Source organism: Heterocephalus glaber, unplaced genomic scaffold (assembly GCF_053883595.1).
Source record: "Heterocephalus glaber isolate CG9 unplaced genomic scaffold, H.glaber_assembly_v1.0 deba00001457, whole genome shotgun sequence".
Taxonomy (NCBI): Eukaryota; Metazoa; Chordata; class Mammalia; order Rodentia; family Bathyergidae; genus Heterocephalus; species Heterocephalus glaber.
The window spans coordinates 25,167,242-25,189,417 of NW_028258305.1; the positions used below are offsets into that span (position 1 = coordinate 25,167,242).

Here is a 22,176-nt window from a genome sequence, read left to right on the forward strand (position 1 = left end):
TCAGGCAGAGGCAGAAAGAAACTTCTGACTTTTTCCCAACCTCTCGGTCGCTGTTTAGTTTGTAGAGGTTTCAGTCAATAATGGGCTGGCTCCAAGGTAGGTTGGGATGGCAGAGTGGCCTTGCAGAGGAGAAACAGTTCATGGTAGCCAGAAGGTAGCAAAGCAACAAGAGCTCATTCTGATTTCTGAGGTCAAGGTTCACCTTTGAAAAGACCAGCCACTGATGACACTTGTGAGGTCTTTAATTTGATTATATGCTTTTTGATTTAGATCCCTTTAAAGGGAGTTAGGATAAAGAAAGCAATGAAAATGTGGTCTCTGCTTAAGAAGGTAGTTGTGAACCGTTTTAAGGCCTCAGAGTGGTACTTTGCCAATTACATTTGTTTTCCTGAAGAATGTTTTTACATCTGTAACATTTTGGAAAATAGAATTAACTAAGATGAGATATACCTCTGTGACTTCCAGTTTTTGTTTTCTTGGACTTGAAACACTTTCTTAGAAACCTTTTATTTTTCTAATAATAGACCTGTTGGTCATGACAAGTTAACTAACTAAGATTTTTGAGCTTCACATCTATTTGGAGATTGAAATCAGATTTAAGTCTTGATAACTTTTTTGAGAATATACTCTGGAATTAGCATACTGAGAATAAAATAAAGCTTACTTTGACTGTGGCTTTTGACAACTAGTAAGTTGCCTTTAAAAAAATTAAAGGGGTAATATTAAGATATGAGGTATATCATCACATTTTAAAGTGTTAGAATTTTTGTGCTGCTGCTCTGTGGCACTGGGGTTCAAACTCAGGGCCTAACACATTACACAAACACTGTAGCACTGAGCTACACCCCCAGATTTTTTTATTTTTTATTTTGAGATAAGGTTTCTCTGAATTGCCCTGACTAGTTTCAAACTTGGGATCCTCCTGCTTCAGCTTCTGGAGTAGCTAACATGTTAGAATTTCTAAAAATCCATTATATACTGCTTTTTTTGGTCTCATGTCTGATTCTTCTGTGTATGGATCACTTGTTAGGTCTTTTAGATCAGATATACTTTGAGTATGGGTACTTTCCCCTATTTGGAACCCTAGACAAAGCTCATATTGAATTAAATTGGATTATAGTTATGGGCCTGTTCTGAACTTTCTGATTTATGAACTCTTTTTTTTTTTTTTTTTTTTTGGTATTGGGGATTGAACTCGGGTCTTTGCGCTTGCGCAGCAGGTGGCGAAACCACTGAGCTAAATCCCCAGCCCTATTAACTCATTTTAATACAACAACCTCAGAGGTAAGTACTATTATTATACCCAGTTTCCAGATGAGGAAACAGACAGTTGCCCATGGTCATTTGTTTGTCCCTCATACTATTGATCATTTTTGATGTATGCAGAATGCTAATCTAGCCATTGTGCTGAGGTGAAAAATGCTTTTAGATAAGCATATCTGAGACTTCTTGGGACAATTTGGTTTTTCACCATGCTGTGATCTGTGGAGATGTGGCTCAAAAAATAGCTAATGACAGCCCTGGTCCTGAGTTTTATACAGCACCTGAATTTTCTGAAGCTGATAGCTACCAGATCTAAGGATATAAAGCCCAATCATACTAACTAGTTTTGCAGTTCATGGTGTACAAAATCACAGTCACAACTAATAGTCAATTACGTTTTCTTTAAAATAAATTGTTGTATTTTAAAATGTCTGTAATCTTCCATGGAGAAAGACAATATATTGGAAAGTGACTGGATGGCATTCTGATAAATTCCACAATTCTGACTCTAAGTGATGCCTCTACCACTGCTAGGGGTTCCTTTGTACTAAATCTTCTATTGCCATTCCTGTTAGTCTATCTCCAAAAGGTAGTGTTGGGAGTTACTGCTTAATAGGTTCAGAGTTTCTGTTTGGGAGGTGAAAACATTTTGTAGTTGGATGATGTTGATGGTTGCACAACAATATGAATGTATTTAGTGCTGCTGAACTCCATGCACTTGAGAGTAGTTAAGCAGGGCATGGTGGCACATGCCTGTAATTCCAGCATTCTGGGAAGCTGAGGCAGGAGGATCACAAGTTCCAGCCCTGGCTGGGCCTCTTAGCAACATAGCGAAACCCTGTCTCAAAATAAAAAATAATAAAAAGAGCTAAGAAAGTAGCTCACTGCAAAGGCCCTGAGCTTTTTTATATGAATTCACTTTATATGCATTCATAATATCACACATGTAAAAAAAAAAAAAAAGAAAGAAAAAGATAAATTTTGTTATAGGTATTGTACCACAATCAGAAAGGAAACAAATTTTTTAAAAAAGAAAATCTAGGGCCCGGGGATTTAGCTCAGTTGTTTCTCTGCCTACTGTGCAAGCACAAGGACCTGAGTTCGATCCCCAGTACCAAAAAAGAAAAAATGTAATTATTTCATCTAGATCTATGTAGGCAAGTGTTGTTACTTTGTGATTTTATGTTGATGTTGAGTAACATGAACTTACAGCTCGCAGTGAGGTTTGTGAATCTGGTGTAGGGAGGCAGTTCTAGTGTGACATTGAAGATGACAGACTCTGTATTTAGACTACTTGGTTCATGTCTAGGCTCCACTGCTTATGTGGTGTGTGACCTTGGATAAGTTACTTAGCTTTTCTGGACCCTCATTTCCCCAGTGTGGAGTAGACATAGTATTTATAGAGTTAGTTTTTGTTTTGTTTTGTTTTGTTTTTTGGTACTGGGGATTGAACTTGGGTCCTTGCACTTGCGCAGCAGGCGGCGAAACCACTGAGCTAAATCCCAGGCCCGACATAGTAATAATACTTATTTTATTATGTTATTGTGACTATTAAATGAGGTATAAGAATGCTTGAGATACTAGTGCTAGATAGATGAGCAACTAGACATGCATTCTAAATTACATTACTAATATAAATACATCTATAAATGTAAACCTAAATTTAACTTTTTTTTTTTAAGGTGAAAGAAATAGGAGATTACTTTAAGCAACACCTTTTACAGTCCAGGCACAGAGGAGCATTTGAACTGGCTTATACGGGTTTTGTGAAACTCACTGAAATACTAAACAGGTAAAACAAATATCCTTTTGTGTAGGATTTTAAAAGGCTGAATGTACTAACCATGTGCTTGGAATAGAATTTAGTTGTATCTTTTGATGTTGAAAAGAATAAAGACTTGGTTGGCTACAAAACTCTTAGAAGAAACAGTTTTCTTAGGTTTCATTGTATGATTTACTGCAGATGATTGAGTGAAATGTCCAAACCAAGTTGCTGTCTCATTGAAAGGTGATTTGAAGCGAACTCAAAGATTTTGCTAAAAATAACTTTGGAATTACTATGTCTTTTCATTGAATGAAATGAATTTTTTTGTCTGTTTGAAAATTATTTGGCATTTAGAATAGAATGAACCCTAAAGTTTTTGGATTTGTGTATATTGCGGAGAAAAACATTTAAGGATTTTGTCTGTTTGGCTGTAATTTTACAGAAAAACAACAACATATATATATATATACATATATATATATGTATATATATATATATATATATATATATAAAATAGCAGTAAGTAGACCAAAAAGTATAAAAATGACCCTGCCATATCTGGAAAAATACTTAGGCAAATTTTATATATTTAACCAAATTATATTTTTTGACAGTATATGTGCTGCTAATTTCATTCATTTATATTTTAGATCTCCTCCAAAGAGCTTGTGAGGAAACCTTAAATTAGTTAATGACTAAGTGTTCATGGCAAGTATTCTTTAAATAAAAGGTAGTATTTTCCAGGAAAACATTTCTGTTGCCTGGAAACTTTTTGAAATGAAACAGAGTTCTGCCAGCCTGTAGCTTCAGCAAACATTTTATTTTGGGCTGTTAAGACATCTACTTGGATATTTTTGAAACTTTTTTTCCCCCACTCTTGGTAAAAACATTTATAAAACACCTTGACAGTTATGGGCTGCACAGAGTATCTTTAGAAGTGATACTTTAAAAATGTCCCTGCAGTTAAACTGCTGATCTTGAAAATATTTTTATCTTTGCAATTGTTTGATTCCAGTATAGATATGTCTTAATTATTTTTTAAAAATTTTGTCCATCTACTTATGGTAGTACTGGGGTCTGAACTCAGGACTTTTGCACAGAGCTATATCCCCAACCCTTTTTAAATTTTGAGGCACTCTCTATGTCATTAAATTGCCTCGGCTGACCTGGAACTTGTTATCCTCCTGCTTCAGCCTCCCAGGATGTTGCCACCACACTTTGGTGTGAATACATTTTTTTTTTTTTCTCGCAGTGTAACACACTCTATTCCCTTCAAGGCAGTTAACCCATATATACTGAATATTATCTGTGTGTTTGGTGCTGTACTTGGTTTGGAGAATATTATACTTTATAGAATATGATTCCTGTAAAGTTATGGGTTAGTTTCAGAAATAAGCAGGGATGAATTTCAAAATATTTAATGAAGGTCTGCCATGGACATTAACTGAATATAAGCAGTTGGCATCACCATACATGTGGATATGTATATATGTTGGCTGAATACCAGCCTGGAAAATAAGACCAACATATTTCACAAGGTGAAAACTCCATATTGGGCTGGGTGAGAAGTATAGCTCAGTGGTAGAGCCCTGGCCTAGCCCTAGTACCACCACCAAAAAACCCAGCCAAGCTGGGGATATAGCTTAGTGGCACCATGGCTGCCTTGCAAACACAAGGTCCAGGGAGTTCGATCCCTGGTACTGCAAAAACAAACAAAGAAACAAAAAACTTCCCAAATTTTGGGTGAAATTGACAAATCCTTTAGCACTAGCAGAGAGAAAAGGCAAAGGTATGTCTTTGCTGGTAGGGTCTGCCTGGAGGAGGTAGAATCTGTGTTCATACATGATAAATATTTAAATATATAGGAGAAGGAAGAAGAAAATGTTCTAAGTGTCCAGAGGCTAGAATCATTATGGCTGGCTTATTAGGTGAATAAATAAACCAGGCTCCCTGCAGTGCTGCTGCTGGTGGTATAGAGATTGTAGGAAATACGGTACAATGGGGTAGAATAAGGCCAAATTGTGGAGTGCCTTAAAAGTAGATTTGCTGTAAGAAGGACAGAGAAAGCCATCAAATGTTTTTGATCTGAAATAGATCTAGGGAGCATCACCGAATAGAGGAAAAACAATACTCTGACTCTGGTTCTTAGTTCTATGTATATTTTTTTTATTGGTAATGAGACTATACAAAAGTAATATTCCTAAAGAAAAAAAAAGACAAAAGTCATATTTTTAGCCTCTGATATCTTCATCTCTAAAGTAAGGATTTCCTCTACTGACAAATCTCTCTGGCTTTTGTTACATGGATCAAATTAAATAGATACTTATGAAGACTTTTGTGTTATAGAATTTCTTACAAATGAAAAATATTATGCTATTGGGTTGTGGGCTTAGTGATTTAGGTTAGGTAGATTGTAATGATGGATTATAGTGAGGAGAGCCTGGATTCAGTCACAGCAATCCAGGTCTGAGCTGATGAGGGTTTCCTCTTTGACGATGGGTCTGGAATGGAGATAAAGATGTCACATTTCAGTTAACATTTGACCTCATGCAGTAACAACACTACACGTGACATAGGGAATGACGAGAAGGAAGGTTGTGGGCACATTTATTAAACATTTCATGATTATGTGTGTCAGGAGTCTGCATGGCTCAGCTGGGTGATGTTTCTCTTTGGAGTGTAGGCTGAGTTCAGTTGGTGGCACTCAGCTGGCAGGATAAGTGGTTGGGAGAGATCCAGGTCAGCTGTGCTCACATATATGGCACCTTGGTGAGGATAGTTGGGCGACTAGGTCTAGTTGGGACTACATGTGGCCTTTCACTCAGCATGGCGGTCTCAAGTCAGCTACACTTCTTACATGGCAGCAAGCTTCTGCCAGAGGGAGTAAGCCAAGAGAACCAGGTCAAAGCTGTGTGGTCTTTTCTGACCTAACCTGGGACATCTCATAGCATTGTTTTAGTCACATTGTTTTAGCTGTGAGTGAGTCTTTCGCCCAGGCCGAATTTGATGGCAAAGTGGCAAGATTGTATGGTTGAAGTATATGGGGATGGGAAGAGATATTGTGGTTGCTCTCACTGAAAAATGCCTCTGCCACACGAACCAAGTGAAAGTGAGGGATCAAGGTCAGGAGGGAGTCTGCAGTTGCCCTTCTGGTTTTAGGTGCTATTGACCGGAAAAATGAGATTGATGTTACCAAAGCCGGGAAACTTTGGCTTTGTTCCCAAGAAAAAAGGCATTTTGCATGATAAAGATGAGTAAGTTTGTGTTGATGAGTAAGATGTGTTGAGTGTGAGCTAATGATAGCATATCCTTGTGGAAATGTTTAAGTGAGCACTTGGAGACAGAACATTAGTTTAGGTGATGTAGCAGAAACATAGAAGTCTTTAGGGGAGAACATAAAAGGAGAAAAAAAACAGAACCAAAGACAAAGGCCTTTGAAGCACTTTGTAATGATACAGTTAAAGACGTGGGAAGCCATGCTCTCAGCCACTGCTGATCTGCTATAGAGATCTCCTCATGGCTGTCACTACTGGCTTTTAACCAACCCATTACAAGTTCTTGGCTGTTGCTTCCAAACCAAGTGGTTCTGGATCCCTTTGGAGCCGTTTCAAATCTGCTGAACAGAATGTTTTTCACAGAACATCTTTACAGTGTGTGTGGCTTTCTTTTGTTTGGTTTTTATTTTTAAAAGAAAATTTGTTTCTTTTGGACTCTTTCTAAAAGCTTGTTATAAGCTCTTAAGTTATGAAAAACTTGTTTAGGCATACAACATCTGAAAAGTTTGCAAAAAAGAAATGTAGATGTTCATGAAAAGCCACAGAAATGGAGGCCAACTGCTGGCCACCTCCTGAACTGCAGCGGTATTGAGGAAGGAAGTACTTAAAAGAGATTAATGAATAAATAACTGAAGAGTTAAACATGAGCCACATCATTTAAATTGGTTTTTAATAGGATTGTTCAAAATATCTTCAAATGTAAGCTGACTCTACTATTAAACATTCATCTAAGGATAAATAAGAATGGGAGACACTATTCTGGGAAATTTTTTGAGAGCAGATCTGGTATGCACAACACACAAACAATATGTCAAGTTAATTTTCTGTAATCTGATTTTCTTATGTAGTGCTTTCTATTTAGAATTTGATGCAATATTTATACTTTGTTATAAAACATAATTACCTGCCTGTGCATAGTTACCTGTCTAAGCATTTGATTGGGGTGGTTAAATACATTAAAGTTGCAATTTATATTCAAGTTTTTCATAAAATTTGTAACTGGTTCTTTTTGTGACCTTAGAATTTGAAGTTGTTCTTTCAGTTGAAATGAACAAAATTCTAAATTAGAGTGTTGTGTTGAATCTAGCTTTCATTTGTCCAATCATAAATTAAAAGCTTGATTTTAAGGGGACAAAATTGTTGACTATTTCTAAGTCTAGAAGGGACATTTGTGAGAACTTCATGGTATCTTACTGTTCATATATTTGAATTGCTCTGCTTATTGAAGTGTGGTTTACCCTACAAATATTTACTGCAATCATTTTCACATTATGAGCCTCAAAAAATGAACTGCTGACATTTAAGTTGTCATAAAATACTAGAGTTGACTCATGGAGATCAACAATTATGATGGTCATAAGTAATTTAAATATGTATGTCCTTAAACTTTCACAGTTAATTATAGCTACTGTGACTTAAACTCAATAGAAAACTTTTATGAACAATTGAAACACAATAGTGAAAAAATATTTTCTTCTAAATGTCGAATGTAGTATGTGAGATTTTGGGAAAAAAGTCATTCACCTCTGAATAAATTTTATTCATATTTCATTTGGAAAAAGGTTTCTAAAGAAGATTGTTATTTCCCACTGAATGTCCTATGAATTTTATTTGAAATATTAATTAAAGAATAAGTTATGAGCCACCCTAGGGAACTATGTAATTTCTTTATAGGGAGAAAAAAGTCCTTTTAATTTCCTGTTTCTATAGTGGATTAAAAGGATTTGGGGAAAACTAGAATATCTTAATATTTACTTTCTAAGTCATTTGTGTCTTTGGTTTGTGATATTTAGTGATCCTTGGATTTTTATTTTTAAGTTTAAATGTATAGTTATTACCTTCTTTCTGGAAATTTTCATGCTTGTTTTCAGTCTTCATAATGCTTTGTCATTTAGACACAGGAGCAGGGCAACTTTGTTCTCAGTAACCTCAACATAGCTTTTTTTTCTAAAGTCGTAAAGCATTTAATATTAATTTTTTTCTGCTTGATCTCAGGAACATTATGTTAAATATTAAGAGAACCAACTATCTGGCACATCCTTCCAGCCACTTTTAATCCACATATCTTGCTCTATCCCACGGCCTTCTGATTGGTAATATAATTTAGATTTGATCATTATTATTATTGCCTGTGCCTGCAGCTGAGGCTTCAGACCAGCCCCCTGATGTTTCAGCAGGCAGTAAACCTCAGCCATCAGTCCAGGAAGATGGTGAGGTAGGGGTTAAGATGGCTTCTGTTGATAATGTGACTTTCTCACTGGGCCTCATTTGGGCAAATTATTTTTCAGGCTTAAAGTTTCTCCATGCTTCAGGGTTATGTTCCCCTTTTATAATCTGCTGCACATGCACACAGACTTCTTGCACACATCTGTCAGTGTTTAGTTTAATTGAAATAATAAACATGAACTTTGAAATAATAAACATAGGGCCAGGGATTTAGCTCAGTGGTTTCTCCACCTGCTGTGCAAGCACAAGGACCTGAGTTCGATCCCCGGTACCAAAAAAAAAAAAGAAAGAATAAACATAATACTTGACCAAAGAATGAATGGAGTGGAGAATTTAGCTTATGAGATCATTAGAGATCAGAAAAATCTGTAAGTTAGAAAAAATAACCATACTCCTCCTTTGAGGAAGTGAAGATAATATTTCTTAATGACAGCAATTAACAATTAATGTAACTAATCAGAACTCAACATAAAATACCTGTGTTACCATGTAGGCGGGTAGTTGAAGCCATTGGAAAACTATTTTGTAGGCAGGGAATCTGATTTATTGACACAAGAGTCTAATGACCAATTAGAGGAGTAGACAGCATATGTAATTTGATTTCAGTCTGTGCGGTTTATGCTTATCTTAGAATGCTTATCCACTACAAGTGAGATAGCTCTCTGGATAGAAGTTGGACTAATCTGATTATGGAATGATAATTTACTTCAGTGGTCTGCCCAAGACCATACAAGGGCCTGAACACCAGCTAAAGCCTGCTCTGTTCATTTCTGTTACTTTTAGGAAAGGCTCAGGCCATAGCACTTAGCATAGGAAAACAACAACAACCTTTTCCTGTCAACAGGTTTTAAAAATTTCTGCTAATGAAGATAATCAGAATGGTTTGATCACACTTCCTAATCTGACCCCTACTCCAGCCCCCCTGTATAGAGCAAAGACTATAAGGGTATGAATTTGACTAAGTTTCACCTACTAGCTTGTTAACCAATAGGAAAGCGATTTAACCTTTCCAGGATACTGTGTCCTCTTTTGGTAAAAAAGAGTTCAGCTCTAAGCTTTTTTCAGCTCCCTAGGTCTGTACTCATGGACAAAGTTGCTTTTTAGGTTCCGATTGGGAAAGTCTGGGGATTTTGGGTTTGAAAGACTGTGGGAAGTTGGATACATTTTAGTAAGTTTCTTTTTGAACTGGTAAGCCGATCTCATGGAAGTATTTTGTAGATTAATAATATTTGGTATTAGGGAGTTGTTTATGATAAGCCTTGAGCTCCTAGTAAGAAACTCAACAATTACATGGTATATTCAGAGGCTAAAGACACTATGCATTTTGTAAACTAATTTTACAGGATAGTCAAAACAGAAGAGCCTTTAGACAAAGACGATGTCTGCTCTTTTATGGGAGAAGCATTCACTAGAGAAGCAAGATTTTGGAATTCCCCTGTCTGTGGTTGGTGACAGCATAGACTTGGCACAAAAAAACCAAAGACAGCTTCTTCACTCAGGAACCTTCCTTTACCTTACTGACCCCTGGACTGTGTTATGCGGAACCACAACAAGCAAGTAGGGCTTGCTGCATTGTTCTTGTGAGCCTTGCATGGTTCCATTTTTACTTCTCAATTCCTTCGTTATCATCAACATCAGCAACTCTGGAGTTTTGAAATAACTTCCTTGCTGGGCAGAATACAGAAGTTTCATTGAATAGCCAGAACTCTAGATTAGAGTACTGTTTTTATGGGGCAAGTGACCTGACCATCAAGAAGCCTTAAAGTTCCAACCCACTTTTCTATACCTGGCTTTTCAATTTCATACCTACCTGAAGGCACAGCTAATGTACAGTAGCTGGATCAGCACTAGTTGATACTCATATAATCATGCAATAAAAGATTTCTTGAACATCTTCTGTGTGCCAGATGTTCTTTTTGGTCATTGAGAATATGAGGTGGAAGGTTGGAGTTACTGTGAACCTGGAGAGAGTTACTAGGGTCTAAGTCTAGGGATGAAGCCTTACGTGGAACAATAAGATGTTTTGGGGACGTTCTTATCAGAAGTTTTGGGTACTTGCATATTTTAGGGTCAGTGCCTTCTCTATAACAGTAGACCAGGGATTAATATCTCATTGAATTTTCAAAGGACTTCTATAGTAATTTTATTTTCATTTTCAAGAACTGAGAAATCAAGTGATTTGGTCACAGACACACAACTAGGTGACAGAGCCAGCACTAAAATCCAAATGTTTTTCTGGAACTTCTTACAGATTAGCAGTTTAACAGAGAAATTTATTGATGACCCACTTTATATAAGAGACTATGACATGTAGGCACTGTAGAGGATGAAAATATTGGTAAGGCCCAGGGATTTAGCTCAGTGGTTCCACTGCCCGCCTCGCGAGTGCAAGGTCCCAAGTTCAATCCCTGGTACCAAAAATATATATACATATATTGGTAAAACGTAGGTCTTGCTCTTAGAGGAACTTCCAACCTACTATTTTAATCTTTGGGATTAGGTAAATAAATTAGAATTTATTGGATGAAATGAAATAAAAGACCAAGGAAAGAAGTGCTTAATGGGAGGCAGGATCATGCTTTGAACATGTTGTGTGAAGTGGTATTGAGATGCTACCTGGGTAGATAGCAGACAGAGTTGGAAATGCAGGCAGGAAATGGGGGGGGGGTCAGAGTTGCAGATAGGTTGACCTGGAACTTCCCAATTTTTTACTACTTACTAGTCCATCATTCCCCTCAGTCCCAGGCAAACAGGTACAGTTGGGTACTCCAGCTGGATGTATATATTTGAAAGTCAGCCAAACAGAGGAATTAAAGAGCATAAAGAGAGAAGAAAGAAGATTATAACTTCAGATTAAATGTTTTGTTTATTGCTAAAACTCAAACACTGGTCATCTGAAACAGTTTCTACCCTGTGCACAAACATCAGTTAAGTAACACTTTCCATGAACCTGAAGTATACTTGGTTTTGAAGTTTATTCTTGGTTTTCTTCTTAAATCATGGGGGGAAAATTCTCTTGGGGCAGCATGTACATTCACAGAGTTGATTTTGACAGGCTAGTTGGAGATTTCAATAGAAAATCTCTTTGTGTGACTGCTCTAACCTTGGGATGTGGAAATTTGCTGAAAATATTTATACCTACTTTGGGGAGCAAAAGAGCTGAATCACCTGTTGGCTAACGGTGATACTTCTTGTCACTGAAAAATATTTGTTTATGCTTTCCTTTCTAGTTACTACACCCTCTTTCTTTGTCAACCTGGTGTATTAGGATGACACACTCAATAGAATTGGTCAATTATTGGTTGTTCATTTGTTCATCAAATATTTCTTGAGCTTCTTGGATGTCAGGCCCTGCCCCAAGTACTGAAAATAGAGAAATGGACAAGGCAGAGTGTGTTGATGATATCGCAGCGCCTTAATTTTAAAAGACAAGTAAAAAGCTGTAAGAAAGGGCTGGGGATTTAGATCAGTGGTTCCGGCACCTGCCTTGTAAGCGCAAGGTCCCGAGTTTGATCCCCGGTACCAAAAAAAAAAAAAAAGTGTAGGAAAGATCAAGTGGTTATATATATTTTGATGTGATATAGTTTGGTGGCAAGAAAAAGCCTATCTTTTCTCTTAGACTAAATTAATATTTAAGCCAAGGACTGAAGAGAAGCAGCAGCTTTCCAGAGAAAAGCTTTGAAACAACAAGAATCTCAAGTGCAGAAGTCCTTGGGTATTAAACAACAGAATGGGCTGGGATGAAGTTGAATGGAATTGTCCAGATATGAGCTATTCTGATAAGAATTTGAATTTTGTCCTCCCTGGGAGTCTTCAACCACGTGGATATAAAAATAAAAGATATCTTGAGAGTTACACAATCATTGATATATAAGGACCCTAGTAAGTAGCTTTAAGATTATGAACAAATAAAATACATATGAGAGTTAAGGAGTTGCATGGAATGGGAAGGTTCTGTATGGGAAACTGAAAATGAATGTATAAAATAAATGGAAATAAAGGTACTGTTTCCAGAAAGTATGTTATTCTTCTTTAAGCTTCCATTATCTTCTTCCTGACTCCTTTCCTCCCTGCACGCGAGCCTGACATCTATGATTGATTGGTTTACTATCATCAGTAGATGATTTGAACTAGTGTATGGAATATTTAAAACATATATCCTGTGAAAGGAGACACCTCTTTTTACATTGAAGATAATTTTTCTCTTCTAAATCTAAAGGGTGTGCTGCTCCAAATATAAGGGAGTAGTACATCCCCACCGTGGTTCAGTCAGCAATCTAGATTTTAAAAAACGTTATAGATATATAAAAACTTTATTTACAAAACTTTGGACTTGGGTATTTAAGAAAAGTGAAATTGTACATGACAATATTAGTATGGTATAGGTTTGAAGGTAATTCTAATATTATCAGACTATCTGCATTGCCCAAAAACCTTACTCTTTCTTAAAAATGGGTACATAGATACATGTTTTTCAATTTCCTGTGATTGCATCTGTAGGAAAAAATATAATTCTTATCTCTTTTATTGTGTTTAAGCTGGTAAAAGTTCTCCTGTTGGTTGCCTGTGTATCATTTACTCTGAAAGTTCCATGTAGTATTTCAGGAATCTAAACTGTGTTATTCTGTATTCTTTTTTGGTTGGGGGGTACTGGGAATCGAACTTGGGTCCTTGTGTTTGCACTTGCAGGGCAGGTGGCAGAACCACTGAGCTATTCCCCAGCCCTCCAAACTGTGTTATTCTGTTATTCTGCGTTGTTGTTGAAATTATTGTTTCACTCAGATAATACTGATGATGACTGATGACATTGAGCACATCATTTGCTTTGTTGATAGGACAAATTCTGGTTTTGTCCTTATGACTTTTCTTGGCATTGTTCAGAATTATTTTTAATGGTTGGCCAGTGAAAAATATATCTTTTTTAAATTGACATTTACTTTTCTCAGCACAGTAACTTATTTGAATGAATTTTCATTTGGGAGTTGTTCTTAAACTCTTAAAAAATGAAAGTCTGCATTTATAGAAAAGGGAAGAATTTCCTTCCTTCCTTATACTAAAAGCCTATAGTGATAACAGCTTTGTAAGTAAATTAATATTTTGTTTGTTTGTTTTTTTGGTACTGGGGATCTAACTCGGGTCCTTGTGCTTGCGGGGCAGGCGGCAGAACAACTGAGCTAAATCCCCAGCCCTAAATTAATATTTTGTAAACAAAAGTATAGGCAGAAGTTTTGCCCTTACTGAGATTACACATGATTAATTTCCTGATAATTGAGTCTTGATATATTTCTGGAAATTTTGCTTCAGATATTAGCCTTAAATGTACCTCATGTTTAAATGTAAAATTAGTTGCTTTGTGTTCCCGGGTGAGATAATTTCTTTAGGCCATCATGAATCATTTGGTTCCTATAAGAGAACAGTTTATTAGTAAGAATAAATTTCCCAGTTCCCTGGGGGTATTGGAGTACCTCCAAAATGACTGAGACAATTTATTTTACTCCAGTAATACTTAGGCTATCCATTGAGTGGTTTTTTAAAAAAATACTCCAATTCTCCAGGTAGCTTTTCATCCATATTATCCAGTTTATTTAGAACTTACTTAACTGTACTCTGAGGTTGAAATCAGTCTGAAAAATAACTTGAGTAAAACATAATTAGACAATAATTTTTAAAAATCAGTATATTCTGGTAACATTCTAAAACCACATGAAAATCTTTCTGAATTATATGCTGCTTGGAATTTTTATTGTATTCTGTTTCTAGGATATAGTAAAGAGTGAAGTAGCTACTAGATGCTTCATAGGCCTTTTTTAAAAAAAATGAAAATGAAATCCACTGAGGCAGATAATAGAAAGTTGATGGTATCTTTATCATGAGCCAGATCAAACCAAATTGTAACTGAGCATTTAGGGAAGTTATATTGAAGTCATGCTTTTTTACTAAGCGAGACCTTTAATGTCAGTCTACATTTTAATTCACTCTCTGCCACCTATTCACTATATTACTTTGGACAAATATTTAACCTCCCACCTTTTTTACCCAATTAAAAAAAATTAGTCTGAAATAGTTGAACATCCTGGAAAGTATAGTGAATATTGTACAACCACAGTGTCAGTACCTGGAAGAAGATCATTCAAGGCAGAGAGAATATCAGGTACATAAGTCCAGAGAGTCATGAACTTAGGGTCTTTAAGTAACATCAGATAAACTATGTGTTGTAGTCAGCAGGATTTGGCGAGGGAATACATTAAATACAGGATATATAACATAAGGTTATTTTATGATAATTACCCAAAGAGTCAAATGCAAAGGAGTACAAGAGATTAACCACACACTAGAAGGCCAAAGGATTCAACTGAGGGCCTAGATCCCAGCAGTTTCCCTCACAAGTCCAGCTGAAGGGCTAGAGTCCAAGGCAATGTCCTCGAGTCCAGCCAGTGGCCTAGAGCCCATGGCAATGTCTCATGCTTGTCTGTATTGAGAATCTGAACCTGGAAGGTCCAAAGGCCAGTGGTGGAAGCCAGAAAATCCACGCTGGTGAGAAGGAGTTCTGCCACTAAGCTGAAGGATCCACATTGGAGCCAGGAAGCGATGCTCACGGTGAAGATCAGAGCTCCCCTGATGAAAACAGCGGCCATTCCCAGCAACAGTGAGGCCCCAAGCTCCTCCTCCGATGAGAACATCCTAGTTTGCTTCGGGAAAACCATCAGCAGCAAGCTTCTTCTAGCAAATCAACAGGCATAGATCTTCCCCTCCAGTTCTCTCTTTTTTTTTTTGGTACCAGGGATCACCTCAGGACCTTGTGCGTGCAAGGCAGGCGCCAGATTGAGTTCTCTTTTTATGTCTGTTGGTAACAATCTTCAGGTGGATCTTTCACGCCCAGACCACGCTGATTCATTTCAGCTGGATGTTAACAAGTTGACCATTAGTCAATCCACTACACTAAATGACTGGAATGATGTGAGCAAGAGGGAGAGTTGTAGAGGATAAGAGAGGTAATGCGGAATAGACGTTGGGTAAGGACTTTGGCTAGTCCTCTGAATAAAATGGGGAGTCAGTGGAGGGTTTGTGAGGATAAGAGTGACAAGATCTGCCCTGTAAAAAAAAATATGTGAATGCTGTGTTGATAACAAGCTGTAACATTGATCTAAAGATCAGCTAGGTTATAATTCAAGAAAGAGTTGGTGATGACTTGAAGACTAGTGAAGATAGTAAAACGTGTTCAGAATCTGAATGTCATTTGAAAGTAGACCACACAAGGTATACAGACACGTTAGGTTTGGTATTTGCAAAAAAGAACACCACCAACGTTTTTACCCTGAGTCCCTGAAGAGATAAATTTGTTATTCATTTATTAAATTGGGGAAGACTATTGGTAGAGTTAGTTTTTGAGGAAGACCAGAAATTTAGTTTGGAAAATGTCAAATTTGAGATGTATGGTGAACATCCTATTGAGACCACTCCAGGTTTACTTTATATAAGTTGATGATTTGGAATTTCTGTTAGTGAGGCTCTCCAGGAGGCAGACACACTCTTTGTATATCTCATATTATCTTGATCTTGCCTCCACTTTTGAATGTAATTTAATGGGGTATAGACTTCTGGTTGACAGTAATTTTCCTTCAATGCTGTGAAGATATTGTATTATGTCTTTTATTATTGCCAGTGACAAACTTGTCTTTGATATAATTGATGTTTCTTTGTAGACACCCTATTTTTCTTTATATCCCCTGTGGTTTTTAATTTTTTAATCCCAATTTTATTATACTATTATCTAGTTGTGGATTTATTTATTTGAAGTAGATGGAATATATTTTGAATGTGAAGCCTTGTGACTTTCTTCAACAGTAGGAAAATTTTAAAATAATTTGTTTGAATAATTCTGTCCTGACAGTTATTCTGTTCCTGCTTCCTATAACTCTTATTAAATTTATGTTGGAGTCTCAAACTATCATCACCAGTTGGCTAGAGATTCATTTGCTCAATTTGGATATAAATCACAAATTGACAAAGTTTATCTTTGTTGAAATTATCAGCTCTGAGCTTTGGGTGTAGTCATCCAGAGTGGCCAGATCCGATCCGTATTTTAAGCCTTTGGCAGCCAGGCAGATATCTCCCAGAGTGGCCATGGGGCATATAGGACAGCCTCAGTTGTCTTGGCCGTAGCTTGGCTGAACTATAGATGCGCCTGCTTGATTGACGGATGTGTTTCTGTCTGAATGGTGGGGCTGAAGTTGTAACAGCCTTGCTTGTAAGGAGTTTCCAGGTGGGACAGCAGTGTTGATTGTGGCTCACTGTGGTTTGGGGATTTGGGGGCTGAGGACAGTGGGCCTCAACCTGCCCTGATCTTTGCCCTCTCAAGTGTAGCACTCTATCCTTGTGAGAGAGGCAGCAGCAGTGCCCTGAAGTTGGGGAGGGCATTGCAACTCTCTGCCAAGCGAGCACAGCCCAAACTTCAGGAACAGCAGGAAGACTCTTAGGCTTGTAACCCTGGGCTACCCTCCAGGGACACGGGGAGGAAATGACAGCTTTCAGTGAGGCTACAGCCCCTCTAGCTGCCAGGGAACAGGGAAGGGTCAGGTCTCCTTTTTCTTACCCACTATATGTACACATGTATATGTTTTATATTTTTATCATTGTGGGGTAAACTTTACAGAAAAGTCCCTTCTAAGTCACTAATTGTCTAGCATTAAGCTTATCTGTTTTTTATTTTGAAAGCATACTTTTATTTATATTTCAAATATCTTTATTTTTATATATACTAGTTCTCATTTCAGATGAGATTGGCCATATTCAGGGTGGTATGGCTATAGACTACCTGTTCTCATTTCAGTATTGCTTATTTTTCATAATTTCTTGCTCTTCTGAAATGGAAGTTACTGCTTCATTTATTTCTCAAGTATACTAAACATAGTTATTTCAAGATCTTTGTCAGGCAGCTTCATAAAATTAGTTTCATATGGAGTGAATTTATTATGTTCTAATTATTGATTTTTAAATTATCTTAATACAAAATTTATTTCTATATTGTGAGTTTGAATTCTCTGGCTATGACTGGGAGCTTTTTGGTCTGACTGGACTCATTCCTCTATCCAAGGAACAAGATTAGATACTGACATTTCATCCCCTCTCACCACAGGGGATGTCACCAACCTAGTCATTGAATTAGTGGTCAGCCTGGTTCCGAGTCTCCCTGTGCTTATGACTTTCCCTAAGCTGCAACTCTGGCAGTAACCTTTTTTCAGTGTTTGTGGGAGAGGAAGCCATCAAAGTTGTTTCCTGGGAGAAAAGCGTTTACCCCATAGAAACTGACTTTGTGGCCACCACCACTAATTTCTGAATCTGCTATGGGTTTGTGTTTCCATTTGGTTTTACCCAGATGATTATCTTGTTTTTGAGCTCAGCTGGTTTTAGGGTTTCTGTTTGTATATTTTGAGTGTTACTAATATGTGTTGTGTGTGGGTATGTGGTAGGTGTCTTGTCAAAAATGTAACCTGTCTAACTGTTCCATCACTATCAGAAGTTCCATTGAAACTTTTCTCTAAACTTGAATTTCTCATAGTCATAGATAATAGTTTTAGAAAATGACTCTTGAGAACTTATTAAACATGTTGCAAGAATCAGTGAATTAATTCTCCCAACAACTTTCATTTGATAGAAGAGGAAAGTGAGAAAAAGAGAGCTTTTGTAACTTGTCCTGGGTCACATGACAGGGCAGAGAAAGAGCTATACCAGATAAATTGGCTCCATAGTTGGGGTTCTTACCCACTGTGATATATCTGTTTATCAGTTGGAAAAAATCATATTTTCTTACAAATTTGTTACAAGGATGAAGTAAGATTGTATTGCAAATCTTGTGTTGACCTGATGAGTAATAAGCATTCAATAAATGTTTGTCTTTCCTTTGGAGAAGGCAAATATATTTCCAGTATGATAATTTAAGAAAATGTGTAAATGGGTTTTGTTTAAAATATACTAGTATATGTTTCATTTTAGGGAAAAGGATGGAAGTTTTATTTTTGGACCACGTTATTTTGTATGGCTATGAGGGTTGTGGGTTCTGGCCTTGGAGCGATGCAGATCTGAAAAGCAAAGGTATCAGAGAATTAGAATACAATGGCAAAGTCCAAACTGGAAATCAGACAATTAAAGGATTCTGCAGAAAAGCTGGTTTGATCCTGGGGAATTCCAGAGTAGAACAAGAAAGTCTGGACTAGAGGGTTGGAGTTGGTGCCTTGAGCATTTCCTGGAGCTCCTGAGGTTCCTAGGTCTTTGGCAGTGAGCAGAGCGGGCTCTTTTGAGGGCAGTTTGCCAGCTTTGACCTTGCAGAACATTCTTCTGGCCTTTGTTTTGCAATTCTCCAAATTAAGAAAGCGTATTTGGCCCTTAATATGCAGTCCTCAAGGGAATAAATAGGCCTGGCTAAGTGTTTACAGTTAGTTAAGTTACCAAAGAATCTAAATCATGGAATTGCCTCTGGGGCCTTGGCTTATGCTCTTTGCCCTGTTGTCTCATTTCCTACTTCCTCAACTCCTATATGTGGGCCTTTCACCATTCCACGTAACCTTTAAAATCTAGCTTAGATTCCACCCCTTCCCTCATACTGCTCTGACTTTCCTATGCATCTTATGCCTAGTAGTTCCCCTAGATAAATTCAAAGTTTGGGGCAGTGATGCCAAACCTTTAAGGGACGAGTGCCTAAACTACAAACCAAAACCCACTTATTTATTACAAAGTGCCAACAGTGCAATTAAACCTGAATACTGAGGTTTTAGTTTAGAAAAAAATAACTCATACATTAAAATTTTTTTTTTTTTTGGTACCAAGGATCAAACTCAGAACCTTGCCCTTTTGAGGCAGGTGGCAGAACCACTGAGCTAAATCCCCGGCCCCATTGACATCTTTTGTCTTAAAAAAAAACAAATAAGTCATTTATATAGTGGAACAGAGAGGTCCTTGTAAAATGCAGTATTTGGCAGAACTTTTATCAGTTTGAATGAATAGAGACTGTAACAGAATGCTTAATTGAGAATATAGGGTAGACGTGTGTGTGAGTGTGTGTGTCTGTGTGTGTGTTTTTATGGTTGTTAGTATGGAAACCAGCAAAGAGAACAGCCTTATAGAATCTAAGGTCTGTGTAGGAATTTAGAAAAGTTAACTTTAGACTTACGTAGGAGGGTTCTGATCGTAGTTGATCGCTGAAGCTAGTGGTATTTGATCAAGATGGAAGACTAGTTAGATCAAGATTTGGCTACTAATCAAAAACCATTGTAAGTTCATTCATGGATGGGTGGTATGTAATGAGGTAGCCCACCTGATTGCAGATCTGTCTGTCTATTCTAGAACCTCTGTGTGCCAGCCCAGGAAGGCCTGGGAGTTGGGAAGCATCCCTGAGCTAGCATTAGCTGCTCGTATTTCAGTCCACTGTATAGGAACAAGGAAACTAGAAAAGTACCCCTTAGCTCCTGCAGTTGCTTTTTTCCCCTTAGTTTTTCCTACATAGTAAACCCTACAGAAGACTTGACCTTACACTGCAGCATCATTTTTAAGGCAGTCGATCCTATGGGGTTAGGAATACAAGTAAATGACATTCACAGATAATATTAGATCAAGTACTTTTACTTTCTTCACCTCTGTATAATTCCAACTCTTTTCTGGGTGGTTAGAACATCAAAAATGGCTTTTGCTTTAATTCTCTTTACTTTTCTTGCTTTTTTTTTTTTTTTGCAGTAAATTAACCCTCATACATCTTTTCTTATGAAGGGAGGACAGTGAAGAAGTAACAAAAGAAGGTAGTAATCTAAACTATAACTGTATTATTAGTGCTTAAATAATTGCTTTGAGAAATTTGGGTTTCAGTTTTTGATTGGAAAATTGAAAATTATATCAAGCTTGGTAGTGTTAGTAATAAATTATTCTATGAAATATAAGGCATGTATCTCAATATATTTTTTTGCAGTTTTAAAAAAGTTAAGTTTATTGGTACATGTTAAGTATAGATAGTAAAAATATTCATCATAGGGAATTTGTACCTGCACACGATATATCTTGATTCTTATTTTTCGCATTCCCCTACCCTCCCTTCAACCCTTCTTCCCTTCCTTATTAACAAAGCTTTGTTTCTATTTTTTTCTTTTCTTATTTATTCCTTTCCCTTCCTTCCTTTCCCATGTCCCCATCTCTAGTACCCCTACCCATTTGAACATTTTCTTCCTATTTCACAGTATCTATTATACATTTTAGTCCTCATTTATACTTTCAGTATCTTATATCAGAGAAACAGTGCAGTATTTAAACACGTGTGTCTTATTTATATCAGGAAGAGTATGGTCTCAAGGTATATCCACTTAGCTATAAATGTCTCAAGTTTATCTTTCTTTATGACTAAGTAGTATTCTGTTGTATTTTTTTTGAAAACACATCTTTATCCATTCACTGGTTGAGGGGCATTTGGGCTGTGTCCAAGATTTAGCTATTACAAACTCCACTATAAACGTAACTGTGCCTATATCACTGTGGTATGATGCTTTTAATTCTTTAGGGAAGATACCAAGAAGGGGAATAGCTGGGTCAAATGGATCCTCTAGTTTTAGTTTGTTTTTTGTTGTTGTTGTTGTGTTTTGGGGGGGTTTTTTTGGTACTGAGGATCAAACTGAGGACCTTGCACTTGTGAGGCAGGTAGTGGAACCACTGAGCTAAATCCCCGGCCCTAGTTGTAGTTTTTTGAGGACTTTCCACACTGATTTCTACAGTGATTGCACCAGTCTACACTCCCACCAACAGTGGAGAAAGGTTCCTTTTTCCCCACAGCCCCACCAGCATTTGCTATTGGTTCATTTCTTGATAACAGGCGTTCTTTCTGGAGTAAGATGGACTCTTAGCATTGTTTTAATTTGCATCTCTCGAATGATCAGTGATGTTAGACATTTTTTCATAAATGTATTTGGTGTTTCTGCTTCTTCATCTGAGAAGTTTCTATTCATTTCAGATGCCCATTTTTGGATTGGGTCTTTAAATTTGGGCAGTCTGATTTTTTTGAGTTCTTTTTTTTTTTTTCTCTCCAGTACTGGGGTTCAAACTGACGACCTTGCACTTGCAAGGCAGACGCGGTGCCACTTAGTTCTTTAAATCCCTGGCCCTTGAGTTCTTTATATATTCTAGATAGTAGCCCTTTGTCTGAGGAACAGCTGGTAAAAATTTTTTCCCACACTGTGGGTTGTCTTTTCACTCTGTTGATTGTTTATTTTGTTGTTCAAAAGCTTTTACATAAGATGAGATCCCAATTTGATTCTTTGTGATAGTTCTGTGCGATTGTCCATAAAGTCTCTGACTGTACCAGTATCTTCAGGAGTTATACCTATTCTGTCTTCCATCAGATTTAGTGTTTCTGTTTAAACATTTAGATCTTTGATCTACTTCGATTTTAGTTTAGTGAATGGTGAAAGATATGGGTCTGGTTTTAATCTTTGGCAAGTGGAAAGCCATTTTTTCCAGCACCATTTATTAAAGAGGCTATCTTTCTTCCAGTGAAGACGTTTGGCTCCTTTGTCAAAGATAAGGTGGCTGGGTATGCCTGAAGTTGTTTCTGTATTTTCTAATCTGTTCCATTGATCCTCCAGTCTGGTTTTTGTTTTGTTTTGTTTTGCCAGT

General features: G+C 37.1%; 1 protein-coding gene across 3 annotated transcripts in view; it reads left to right on the plus strand.

Annotated features, from left to right (window-relative positions):
- The window catches only part of Thada (THADA armadillo repeat containing), a 139,972-nt gene that overhangs the window by 53,036 nt on the left and 64,760 nt on the right, over positions 1-22,176 (plus strand). For 2 of the 3 annotated variants that reach the window (XM_087216438.1, XM_087216439.1), the window contains exon 22: positions 2,946-3,055. In XM_087216438.1, the coding sequence (XP_087072564.1) occupies positions 2,946-3,055 (110 nt within the window). Of the gene's footprint in view, positions 1-2,945; positions 3,056-9,872; positions 20,265-22,176 lie in introns of those variants that run through there. The other variant, XM_087216440.1, reaches the window with a different exon arrangement.